Source organism: Leucopleurus acutus (genome assembly GCF_964270905.1).
Source record: "Leucopleurus acutus genome assembly, chromosome: 3".
In the NCBI taxonomy this organism is placed as follows: domain Eukaryota; kingdom Metazoa; phylum Chordata; class Mammalia; order Artiodactyla; family Delphinidae; genus Leucopleurus; species Leucopleurus acutus.
Window position 1 is genome coordinate 50,218,612 of NC_139145.1, and position 13,825 is coordinate 50,232,436.

At 43.6% G+C, this 13,825-nt stretch overlaps 1 protein-coding gene across 2 annotated transcripts in view; it reads left to right on the forward strand.

The window, feature by feature from the left end:
* Positions 1–13,825, forward strand: part of PDE6A (phosphodiesterase 6A) — a gene marked incomplete at both ends in the record, with an annotated part of 73,232 nt that overhangs the window by 27,395 nt on the left and 32,012 nt on the right. For both annotated transcript variants that reach the window (XM_082837269.1, XM_082837270.1), the window contains 3 exons: positions 2,846–2,910; positions 8,769–8,835; positions 13,030–13,077. In XM_082837269.1, coding sequence (XP_082693395.1) covers positions 2,846–2,910; positions 8,769–8,835; positions 13,030–13,077 — 180 coding nt within the window. The remainder of the gene's footprint in view (positions 1–2,845; positions 2,911–8,768; positions 8,836–13,029; positions 13,078–13,825) is intronic.

A 13,825-nucleotide genomic window follows, 5' to 3' on the forward strand; every position in this document is an offset into this window, starting at 1 on the left:
TTTCCGAAGGCTGGTGAATTCCTACGTGAATATGGCCTTGAAAGCAACTTGGCTGAGCTACAGTGTGTGGAAAAAGTTCTGTTTACCTAAAGCACACTGAACTTTTTGTTGCTTTCTGTGAAAGCAAAATTGATTCTCCTGTGGGTTTAAAAGAAAAAAAGTCCATTTCTCACCTTTCTAAAAGAATCTCATGGAGACCCCTGGGTAGGGCAGTTTACCAGGACCGGGGAGCCAGCAGCTTCCCTGGGAGAGCAGTGAACAGCCCAGGCCCAAGGACAGATGGCCCTGAAGCAAGAAGGCCATCTCCCCCTCCCAGAAGGAAACAGCTCTACCAAAGTCCCAGCAGATAACAGGGCCACCTTTGATTTCTAGAACCGCCCATAGGATATGACCTCACTGTTTTAAAATGTTCTTACCACAATGTATTTATATTTATTGAAAAAGTAATACGTGAGCACAGAGAACAGCTCACACCATACAAAAGAGCACAGCACAGAAATCCAGCCTGCCCTGAGGCAGCCACTGTGCCACTGTGAGCGGTCTACCTTTCCCAAACGTCCATGGACATTCCTGGGTGTGTGTGTGTGTGTGTGTGTGTGTGTGTGTGTGTGTATACACACACACACACACACACACACACATTCCACCACCACCACCCTTGACAAGTGTGATGATTCTATTTTGTGCCTTACTTTTCCCACTTGAGTATGTTTTGTCATCTTTCCCTATCAGCACAGATACAGCTATTCGCTCTGGAGACGTGCAAAGTATCCACTATGCGCAGGAACTCAGTTTGCTTAACCATCTCCAAGTGATAGATATCAGCTATCTCCAGACTTTTTAAAGCAGTCTGGTTGAGAGCCCTAGATGGGGAAAACAATGCTGTTACCTACATTTGGGAATATATCGATAGGATTTATTAGCATATGTAGAATTACTGGGTCAAAGAATATGTGCATTTTAATCTATGAGAGACTATCTATGCTAACTCTCCAACCATAGTCTTAGAATCATAGCTGGAAGGAGCTTTAGGGATTCCCTAATTCAGTTTTTTAAATTCCCAGATTATCTTTAGAACCCAAGGCTCCCACAGTGGCTGCCTGGGCCAGGGGTGAATGGGGGCAGAGGAGGACAGGACAGGGAGTGAGGGAAAACCAGGAGAGATGCGGGATCTCCATGTACCCAACTCTGCTTCCATTAGGGCGGCATTACTTTCCTCTGCTTCATAGGATTAGGGCCCATGCTTTGTTAGGGAAAAGCGTTCTGCTACTTGACACCAACAAAAAACAAACACCACCGATTTTACAGCTGGGGAAACTGAGGCCCAGAAAGGACACATAGTGGAACCAAGACCACAGCCTGAGTCTTTGCACTTTAGCTCTATCCCTAACTCCATTTCATCGTGCTGTGGGGTTCACCTGGTCTTCCCTTGGATGCTTCCTACTGCAGGGAGCTCATACCTACCCTGGAGCAGCCGATGCCATGGGAGCTGCTCTAGAAGGGTTCAATCACTGTAGCTGCTTCCAAGGGTGGGCGTTGAGGAGCAGAGCCTCTCTCTCCCTCGTGAGCCTGAAGAAGGTCACGACTGCCCGTCAACTAGACACCCTTGACTAGATGAGGAATTTCCCTTTGTGGAGGTTCTGAGTCAAGAGGCCTTGATGGGGCCCAGGTATCAACATTTAAATCTCTAGGGCAATATTTCTCAAAATAACCTGTAGTAGAGGAACAATTTTTTTTTAATTTCCAATTTATCTTGGACTGATACTTTTCAAGATATGATAAAAATCTATTATGCAAAAAGTAAAAATTTTAAAAGACATACAAAACTTCTCTTTTTAAAATTATCAGTTTCAACAGACCTAACCTAACTCAGTCAAATTGCTGTAAAAGTTTCTAAACACTGACTGTCAATTTCTGTTTTTATCTCAACATGGAATAGTAACAAATACTTTGCAGCCTGGTACCAGTCCAGGGACCACACTTTGAGTAGCCCCCTTTCTAGGTGAGAGTGCTACAGAGAGGAAAACACTATTTTAAGCTGTTAACCTTAAGTGACAGTAGAAAGAGCTCTGAGCACAGGAGTCAGGGGCCAAGGTTCTGGTCCCGGCTTACTGTCTTACTATAAATGAGTCCTTTCCTCTCTCTGGGTCTCAGTTTTCCTATTTGTAAAATGATTATTACTAACCTGCCCATCACGTTCCAATAAGGTAATGGATTTTTCCCTGGAGAGCTAGGGAAAAGGAACCACCTGCCAGTATCCAACCCCATGTTAGGAAGTCATGGAATTGAACAGAGAATAGGGGGTTTTAATGGTGTAAGGAGGTGGGAGGGATGGAAGAGGTGGAATGTGAGTTGGGAAGCATGAGGGATGATTGGGAAGGCAAGTCTGCAAGAGCTGACGCAGCAAAGAGCAGCTGAGTGGAGGAGTGAAGGAGAAAGGGGGCCGTGACCATGGAGCTGACCCCACATGGAAGATGGCTGGGTTGATGATGATGCTAAAAGGGACAGAAGCCTCCTTCCACCTCCCTCTCTCACTAGACTCCACCAGCAATCTTTCTCTCTTTTTCCTTGTATTGAACCCCCAGATTCCCTTGGAACACTTCCTATGTCTCTTCCCAGCCCCAGATCCCAGCCCCTGCCTGGCCACTGTGGGCTGGTTCCAAGGAGGAGCACACTGAACCCTGAGAGTCAGCTGAGGACAGTGAGCTCCAGGGGCACCGGGACACGCCCTTAGAAGGTCAGGCTGGTGCTTCTGGAAAACCACAGGGCACAGGGTAAAGAACAAAGCCTTTTTCAAGAACACACTCCTGCTGAAGCACTGTCTCAGACTCTCTCTTTTGCCTAGGAAATCAACTTTTACAAGGTCATTGACTATATCCTGCATGGCAAAGAAGACATCAAAGTCATCCCGTAAGTCTCTTCTCAAAACATGTAGAATTGCAGGCACATTATCAGTGTCCAGAAGATACTCATTCCAAGATCGACACTAACCAAACCCAAGAAGGCCGCACACTCTGTTCGAGGCAGGGAGAGCAGTAAGGAGGTGGTGTGGAAGGGTGGAAAGACCATGCAGTTTGGAAAATGAGGCTGGATTCTGACTCAGGTGCTGTGAGTTCAAGTCCCAAGTCCAGTGTCAATAAGTGGCCTGGGGACTTCCCTGGTGGTGCAGTGGTTAAGAATCCACCTGCCAGTACAGGGGACATGGGTGTGAGCCCTGGCCTGGGAAGATCCCACATGCCACGGAGCAACTAAGCCCGTGTGCCACAACTACTGAGCCTGTGCCCTAGAGCCCACGAGTCACAACAATTGAGCCCACATGCCAACAACTGCTGAAGCCTGCATGCCTAGAACCCATGCTCCGCAGCAAGAGAAGCCACACAATGAGAAGCCTGCGCACCGCAATGAAGAGTAGCCCCTGCTCATAGCAACAACAGAAAGCCTGAACACAGCAACAAAGACCCAAAGCAGCCAAAAATAAATAAATAAATTTATTAAGAAATAAATAAATAAGTGGCCGGTTTGGGCCTCTCTATAGAATGAGGCCATGGCGTGCGATCGCGGCTTTTCAATGATTTTCTATGGAGGCACATCTGGGGCCTAATGCAGAGGGTAAGGCAAAGGCAGGAAGTTGGCAAAGAAAGTGACTCAGCCCCCAAGGAATGCTTATTCTCTCTCTCTTTTTTTAAAAAATATTTTTTTACTTATTTAGGCTGCCGCAGGTCTTAGCTGTGCCACGCAGGATCTTTAGCTGCAGCATTCGAACTCTTAGTTGTGGCATGCATGCGGAATCTAGTTCCCTGACCAGGGATCAAACCCGGGGCCCCTGCATTGGGAGCGCATAGTCTTACCCACTGGACCACCAAGGAAGTCCCAGAAAGCTTAGTCTCTAATGTCTTCTTATATGACCTAGGAGGATAATGAAAAGGCAAGAACTCCCAGAGGGTGAGGCCTCCAACCTACCTGCAGGTGGCAGAGGCTCAAAGGCCATTTTAAGATTTCAACAGTCAAGAACGTTTTTAGTATCAGCTTGTACTTTTTGATCAGTAGAGCACTCTCCAAAACTTAGCTGCCTTGTTACCTATGTGAATCCTCTGTGGGTACCAAGAGCCACCCCACAGTTTTGTCTGAGGCTTGGCTCTCTTTCCCAACTGAACTGCAGACTCCGTGAGGCTGTGATCAGACTCTGTGGGAGAGCCTCACCTTTGGTCTCTTTTCTGGTCCAAATGAAGGGATTTATAGCAGGTCACCTTAATCCTTAAATAGTGGTTGTGAGAGGCCACAATTGTTGCCAAACAATTTTGATAATCCTGTCACTCAGATCACTCAGTTCTCTGGTTCATCTTTTACTGGTTGGGTATAAGAGACTGCTTCAGGTTCCTGAGTTTCTGGGTTCTCTCCATTCAGTCCTGTTTGCATGAAGACTGAGTCTTTCCTAAACTCGTCTCTTTCTTTTTCTTTTTTTTTCCTTGTCAACTGCATACTCTGCCACCATTCTGTTTTCTAACCACTTCTCTAGAGGTGCCAGTTTATCAAACTCATTGTCTGTATGCTGAGTTATCACAGATCACAGTTCTCCCCAATGTCTCACCACTCCTCACCAAGTATCACACCCTTCTAGCCTCTGATAACATCCACCTTGCTGCCTTCTACAGTGTGGCTGTATCCACATTGAATTTAATATAAATTCTTAGAAGTAACTTAAAGAGATTATACTATGATGCAGCACGGAAACAAAAAGTGCCTTTGAATGGCACAAAAAGCCAGGAAAAAGGTATGAAGTATGATAAAAATCTATACCTAAATGCTAAAAGAGCTCTGTTGATATTCATAGAGTAATAATTATAAGTTCAAAAAGCACTGCATTACAGATTAATTGGCAGAATATTATCTTTCTCACTTGCATATAAGAAACGGTTCTTGGGAATTCCCTGGCCATCCAGTGGTTACGACTCCACGCTTCCACTGTAGGGGGCATGGGTTCCATCCCTGGTAGGGGAGCTAAGATCCTGCAGGCCACATAGCACGGCCAAAAAAAAAAGAAAGAAAATAACAACCAGTTCTTGTAAGAACTGATGAGTTCTGAGATATACGTAAAGAAATACCATATATCCTATTTACAAGAGAGCTATCTAAAAGATAAGAATGCAGATAGAATGAAAGTAAAAGAATGAACAAAAGATATGCCTTGCAAATGATAATCAAAAGAAAACTGATGTAACTATGTGACTATCAGATAAAAATAGGTCTCAAGGTGCATTATTAGAGGGACTTCCCTGGTGGCGCAGTGGTTAGGAATCCGCCTGCTAGTACAGGGAACACAGGTTCGAACCCTGGTCGGGGAAGATCCCACATGCCGCGGAGCAATTAAGCCTGTGTGCACAAATACTGAACCTGTGCTCTAGAGCCCACGGGCCACAACTACTGAAGCCCATGTGCCTAGAGCCCGTGCTCCGCAACAAGAGAAGCCACCGCAATGAGAAGCCCGCACACTGCAAGAAGAGTAACCCCTGCTCACCACAACTAGAGAAAGCCCGCACGCAGCAACGAAAACCTATGGGTAAAAGAAGAAATCAATGGAAATTATGACATATTCTGAAAGAATGAAAATATTACATATCAAAACCAGTGTGATGCAGAAATCATGCTTAAGGTGAAAATTTACAGTCTTAAATATTCACATGAGAAAAGAATACAATATAAAGTAATAAACTCTGTACCCACTTGTATCAGTCGGGGTCCTAGCAGATAATAGGCGTCACATTCAAATTAGGGTAATTCAAGGAGGCTTTACTTATAAAGGGATGAATTATAGAGGTGTGGGTGGAATGAAGGAAACTGAAAGAGAATATGCTAGTAGTGAGGTTGTTGTAAGCATTCCTGGGCCCATAGGAAATTTCTAGAACCTGGACGGAGAAAGTGTCATGTAGAGCAGGGCATCTTGAGAGAAGTGTTGCCTTTCAGTCAAGAGACGCTGCAAACCCAGAGCAACCCTGCCAGGGAAATAAATAGCCTGACCTAACTGTTCTACCTGCCTCTAGTTTTGGCCAGGTCTCCTCATTTGGGCTAAATTCAATCAGAAGCTGGAAGGCCAGGCACCCTATTGATGGAGTCCACACAGACCGGCCTCCTGGGACACGGAGGAGCAGGTTGGAGAGCGGATCTGGAGGGTAGACAGTAGCTATCCATCACATCATCTCAAGAAACTAACAGCAAACAAGCAGATAAATAAACCCTCCCCAAAAGAATAAAGATAAGCCCAGAAATTAATGAAATATTAACAGAATAATGAACAAATGCCAAAAGCTGGTTTCTTGGAGAGATTAACAAAATTGATGAATTTCTGGCAAGACTGAGCAAGAAAAATAGAAAATCAAATGAGCTGTATCAGGAAGGAAAAGGGGGATAACCACAAAGACACAGAAATTAACAAGATAGTAAGAGGATATTATGCCCAAAATATTTTAAATCTAGATGAAAGAGGCAAATTCCTGCAAAAATAAAACCTACTAAATATGAATCACAAAGAAATAGAACACCACAATAGTCTTATAACAATAAAATACATTAAAACCTTCCCACAAAGACATTCCAGGCCCAGATGCCTTCAGGGGTGAGTTCTACTAAATATTTAAGGAAGAAATAATGCAATTCTCATACAAATTATCCAGGAGACTAGAAAAAGAAGTGGCTAGCATAAACTTGACACCAAAACTCAACAAAGACTGTATGAAAAAAGAAAATTCAGACCAAGCTCACTTGTGAACATAGATGCAAATATGCTAAATAAAATTTTAGCAAATAATAACTAAAAAGGATTATACATCATGACCCAATTGGGTATATTCCAGGAATGCAGGGCTAACATTAGAAAAATGAATAAATACAATCTGCCACGTTAAGAGAAACATGACGTAATTATCTCCATAGAGGAGAACTTCCTTAATCTTCTAAAAGCAATTTTTCTTTTAATGTCTGAAAATACTAAGTATTGACAGAGACGTGGAGTAAAGGAAGCTCTAATATACTGCTGATGGAAGTATTAATTGGCATGATCACTTTAGAAAACAGTTTGGTCTAGTAAAGTTGAAGACATGCACATCTTATGACCCAGGATTTCTACTCCTAGAACTAGCACATGGAATTGAATGCACATATACACCAGAGTGCTGGAAGCAGCAATGCTCATATTAGCCTTGCACTGAGGGAAATGTCCATCAACAGTTGAATGCGTAAATTATATGCAACCTTACCAGGGAAAACGGTTGAAGTCAATCAAACAAATGAATTACAGCAACATGAAAACGAAGTCCAATGAAATAATGCATGCACATTGATTCTACCTAAGACAGGTGAAACAGGCTACAGGAAAACAGGCCACAGAAAAGCAAGAATCATAACATTGGGACAATGGTTACGTTTGGGGTTTGGGAGAAGGTTGTGAGTGGCGGGGGGTCAGGTCAGGGATTTCCAAGGTACCGACACGGTTGTTCTTTCTTGTTTTGTTTTTTTTTTATAAATTTATTTATTTATTCTTGGCTGCACTGGGTTTTTGTTGCTGCACACGGGCTTTTCTCTAGTTGCAGCGAGCGGGGGCTACTCCTCCCTGCTGTGCGTGGGCTTCTCATTGCGGTGGCTTCTCTTGTTGCGGAGCATGGGTTCTAGGTGCGTGGGCTTCAGTAGTTGCAGCACACGGACTCAGTAGTTGTGGCGCACGGGCTTAGTTGCTCCGCGGCATGTGGGATCTTCCTGGACCAGGGCTTGAATCTGTGTCCCCTGCATCGGCAGGCGGATTCTTAACCGCCGCGCCACCAGGGAAGTGCCAGGTATAATTTCATAGGAGTTCACTTTCAAACAACTGATGAAGTTTTTAATGCATTTTTCCATGTGTGTATATATTTTTTTCAATAAACAAGTAAAAATAATACCCAAAATTGTGATATTGCTGCGTGGGATAAATAAGTATGTAAAGCACCTAGCTTAGTGCTTAGTGCTTAGAGCTTAGTGCTTGTGCTTCGAGCTTAGTGCTTGTATGTGGTAGGAGCTCATCCTAGATGGGTTTCCCTCACTCTACATGATATTAAGCTAACTCTCTGTATGTAAGTACTAAATGGAGGGAAATGACGGCATCTGTTTTTGCTCAGCAGCCAATAACAATCTGTTGGATGAATTTTGTCTCTTTTCTTAGGGAGTCAAACTCAGTGTGAAATTAATAAAACCGATTTATCGCTTTTTTCTCAGTGTCTACAATTGGACATTAAGATGCTTAGCTAAGATTTGGGGCTTGGTCTGGTATACTAAGTGGGTGCTTGGAGCCACCAGAGAGAAGAGGGAGGGTAAGATCCAGTTTCAAGTTTTTAGTCCAACTGTCCCTACATCAGAAGTTACCACTGGGGGATTCCCTGGTGGCGCAGTGGTTGCGAATCCGCCTGCCAGTGCAGGGGACACGGGTTCGAGCCCTGGTCTGAGACGATCCCACATGCCGCGGAGCAGCTGGGCCATGCGCCACAACTACTGAGCCTGCACTCTGGAGCCCGTGAGCCATAACTACTGAAGCCTGTGCGCCTAGAGCCTGTGCTCCGCAGCAGGAGAAGCCATCGCACTGAGAGGCCCTTGCACCGCAGCGGGGAGTGGCCCCCCTTGCCGCAACTAGAGAAAGCCCATGCACAGCGACAAAGACCCAATGCAGCCAATAAATTAATTAATTAATTAATTAATTTTAAAAATCTAGTTTCAAAAAAAGAAGTTACCACTGTCTTTGGCCTTTACAGGAATCCACCTCCGGACCATTGGGCTTTAGTGAGCGGCCTTCCCACTTACGTTGCCCAAAATGGCCTGGTAAGTAATACAACTTTGAAGGGGGAGAGTTTTGAATCAGGTGGAAAGGTGAAGGGATTTCAGATCAAGAGAGTGGGAAAAACGATGGGAAGTGTGTATCTCTAAAAGCCCGGTTCTCCCATTTCTCAATTCACTCGACGGTTGGTCCAAGGGGATGTGCAGAGAATTGACATTTGAAGAAATATAAAATACACAGAGAAAGAACCCTCAGATGGAAACGTGCACAGTCTCAGTGACAACTAAAGGTACTTACGCAAATGTCAGGGATAAAGTCACAAGTGGCTGGACCACCAGGCTCACCACAGAACAAGTCCCAGCCTCTTATCCCAGAGACTTAGTTGCCACTCCCAACAGCCCCCCCAACCCCTTCCCCGCCACATTTCCAGCCACACAGCAGAGCTCAAATGCTCTATCTCCCCCCATGCCCTACCCGCTTGGGGTGCAGGGTAGAGTGACAGTATCCCCTACCCTAGAGAGAAGGGTCATAGCTGCACATCACCCCAATATTTGAGCCTGCTTATCTCTGTATCCTTCCCCAGGCACACACACTACACAGTGCTGTTCATGTATCAGGGTGTTTATTTATTGGGCATTTTCTATGTGCCAGGTGCTGTGGTTGGCTCTGGGGATACAATGATAGATGAATCAAATAGTTTCTGTTCTGAAGCTCATCATCAAATGCGAGATATCTTTATGAACAGATACTTAGACTATAATGTGATAAGGCCAGATAGAGATGTACATGGTACATTCTATGAACACAAAGTAGGAAGCATCTAAACCAGCTTTACTTGCCAGAGTGTTTTGGTCTGAGTTTTAAAATAAATAGGGGTGAGGCAGGTGGGACAGGAAAGGGGATTGCAGGTGGAGGAAGCAACATGGGCAAACAACTAGGGCTTGGAGGTTTGAAGCGACACAGAGTGTGCAGTTCCGTGTTGCTGGAGTATTAGGTTTGAGACAGGAAGATGGCAAGAGATGAGGCTTGAGAGGGAGGGAGGGGCCAGATCACAGTAGCCTTGGACGCCAGGTCAAGAGGGTGGAACTTTAATCTACAGGCGATGGGTTTTTAAGCAAGAGGTTGGCACAATGAATTTTCATTTTAGAAAGGAAACTCTGAACGCTCCCTAGAAAATAGATCTGAAGGGACTAAGACTGGAAGCAGAGCGAAAAGTGTGTCCTTACAAACAAGAGATGAAGAACATCTCAACAAAGGCAAAGGCAGTAAAGAACACTAACTGTCTTCATTGCTAACAGCCATGGAGTGCTTATGATGAGCCAGGCAGTGAATACATTTGCTCATTCAATACTCATGACTCATACAGAGATGAGGTGGAGAGAGGGAGATCAGGGCTCAGATCTAACACTGAAAGGGCTTTGTGATTGGTTGTGAGCAGAGAGGGAGGGAGAGAAGGACCAAAGCCAATTTCAGGCTTCTAGATTGGACAGATAATGCTGCCACCAGGTTTGGATGTAAGATGCTGAGATCACTTTCAGACAAGGTGCAACAGAGACTTTTTTCAGAAGCAAGTGTCCAGCAAGCAGCTAAAGAGATGACTCTGATGCTGTGGAGCAAGAGGACGGATGGAGATAGAGATTTGTGTCAACAAAAGGTAGAGATCTGTACTGACTACACTACAGACCATATGATAGTATATCTGGTCCTTGACCACTTTGCTCCTAGGAGCAGATGGTACTTGAAACCATGAGTGCAGATGAAGTCACCAGGGAGAGTGAGGGAGACTCGGGGTAGAATACTAGAGGATGCCAGCATTTAAAGATTGGGTGGAGGAAGAAGAGTGTGTGAAGGAGAATCAGAAGAAAGGTTCAGAGGTGTCTGGAGGCCCAGGAGAGGGTAGTGTCATGGAAACCAAAGAAGTAGAAAGTTTCAACAAAGAGAGAGAATAACAAATGCAGCAAAAGTGATCCAGTGAGATAAGAACCAAAAACTCCCATTGGGCTTGGCAGTTAGGAGGTCATTGATGGCCCTGATGAGAGCAGCCTTGGTGGCAAGGTGGAGGAAGAAACCAGCAGGTGGTCTGCTGAGGTGTGGATGGGTAATGAGAAGGTAGAAAATGCAAGAGAAGGTAGAAAATGCAAGAGAAGGAGGAGAAAACCTGATGGTCACTACAAAGACCACACTGGGCCAAGGGAGGATTTTGTTTTCAAGGTTGGGAGAGAACCAAGCATGCCCATGGACTGAAGCTCAAGAGCCCTCAGAGAGGTTAGAAATCAGGAGAGAACAATAGCAACTGATGGAATTGGCCCAAGGAGAAGCCAGAGGCGTGGTACGGTGGGTGGGCAGTCTTGAACAGGAGCAGGGACAGCTCATCCTCTCAGACAACAGAATGGTCTGATCTACTGGGATAGGCAGGGTCAAAGCAAGCTCACATGGTACCTTTTTGAGAACTAGAAAAAGGTGTCCCTTCTTGATGGATGAAAAGAGAAAGGCTAGGGCCATTGTTCCGAAAGTCAAGAACAGGATGGATTTCAACTCCCAGTCAGCCCCTCAGCCAGATGCCTTTGTGCAGTGCACATGCTATGCAACTGTATACAGTGACCCCATAGGCAGGACTCTGGAGGGATCAGATAAGTGTTATCTGCATGATAGGGTAAACTGGTCCAGTTTTCAGGAGAGGAATCTTGCAATATAAATACAACCAGAGCTACAGCACCTTTTACTTCTTCATTTGCTGTGAAGTTTACAGCACAAGGAAAAACTCCTTCCTGACAAAACAAATATAATTGATTCAAAGATGTTTAGAGTGGTATTATTTACATTAATTTAAAAAAACTGGACATAACCAAATACTCAACAAAAGGGGGCAAGAAAATGGGACACCTTACTATAAAACTACAGTCATCAAAACAGTATGGTACTGGCACAAAGAACAGGAGAGAAAGCCCAGAAATACGCCCACACATATACATCATCATACATCATTGTTGTATGATCAATTAATCTACAACAAAGGAGGCAAGAATATACAATGGAGAAAAGAAAGTCTCTTCAATAAGTGGTGCTGGGAAAACTGGACAGCTACATCTAAAAGAATGAAATTAAAACATTCTCTAAAACCATATACAGAAATAAACTCTAAATGGTTTAAAGACCTAAATGTAAGATCAGACACTATAAAACTCCTAGAGGAAAACATAGGCAGAACACTCTATGACATAAATCGCAGCAATATCTTTTTGGATCCACCTCCTAGAGTAATGAAAATAAAAATAAACAAATGGGACCTCATTAAACTTAAAAGCTTTTGCACAGCAAAGAAAACCATAAACAAAACGAGAAGACAACACACAGAATGGGAGAAAATATTTGCAAACGAAGCGACCAACAAGGGATTAATCTCCAAAATTTACAAACAGCTCATGCAGCTCTATATCAAAAAAAAAAGACAACACAATCAAATAAATAGGCAGAAGATCTAAATAGACATCTCTCCAAAGAAGACATACAGATGGCCAAAAAGCACATGAAAAGATGCTCAATATCACTAATTATTAGAGAAATGTAAATCAAAATTACAATGAGGTATCACCTCACGCTGGTCAGAATGGCCATCATCAAAAAAAAAAAAATGATACAAATGAACTTATATACGAAACAGAAACAGACTCACAGACTTAGAAAACAAACTTATGGTTACCAAAGGGGAAAGGTGCGGGGGGTAGGGATAAATTAGGAGGTTGGGATTAATATAGATACACTACAATATATAAAATAGACAATCAACAAGGACCTACTGTATAGCACAGGGAACTCTACTCAATACTCTGTAATAACCTATATGGGAAAAGAATCTGAAGAAGAATAGGTATATGGATATGTATAACAAAAAAATAAATAAAAGATGAATGAGATATGAAAAAAGCTAACATTAAAAAGAAGAAAATGGGATACTATACAGCTATTAATAACAACAAATTGTAGCCTTAACTTTTTCAAAGCTTGGAAATGACTCAGAAGTGAAGCAAATGGTAAGAAGCCATGTTTATAAGGCAGTTTTCCTGTTTGGTAGCCTCAGTTAATAATTCAAAACCATCTTAATCATGTCTACCTGATGAAAAGAATGTGAATGCCTTGGATAAGGACGTGATATTTCTGAAAATATCATGCCCATTGCCCTCAATGGGTACTCTATCAAGTCTAATCATAACTCCATTATTCCTCTTCATGGCTTTCAGATTTGCAACATCATGAATGCACCTGCAGAGGACTTTTTTGCATTCCAGGTAAGTTATTTTTTATTTACTCTCTCAGTCATATGATATTTTTTCCCCCAAAGAGGATTCAAATACATTAGAATCCATCTACTTTATTGGGAAGCAGTCTCAACAAAGCGAAAATGTGAGTGCAAAAAAGTCATGTGCCCATGGAAGTGGGGAGAGAGCTAATTTGGTAAATCCAAGGTCCCATTTGGTTTCAAGGTTTACACCCTTTGCTTTCTGGCCTCAGGACCTTTGCTTATGCTGTTCTCTCCCTTACTACCATCTCTTGTCCAAATCCCCTTTGCCCTTCAATGATAACCCCAAATGCTATGAAACTTCTATGAAGTTTTATTCTGCTTCCTCTGGCTGAATATCATTTCTGTCTCCTTAGGATTATCATGGAACGTTGTTTAGTATTCCATTTGATTTTGTTTGTTTGTATTTTTAAAAAATGTTTGCAGAGGGCACACTCTGGGCCAGGCATGGGCACGATGCTACACCAGCTACAGAGGTGGACCAGACAGGCATGGTCTTTGTCTTCAGGGAGCTCATGATCATATGGGGAAAGAGGCATGTGGAGTGCTGGTCAGGACAATAGCAGAGGGACAGAGGAGGGGCTCTCCCAAGGGGGGCTTGACTTCATCTGGGAAGAGTCAAGGAATGTGTCCCTGAGAAATTATGTTTGGGCAGTAAAGAAAGGAGAGAGGATTGCAGGAAAGAGAGGGCTTGTTGGAAGGAACCAGAGTAGACCAATGAGACTAAGGGGAGAGTG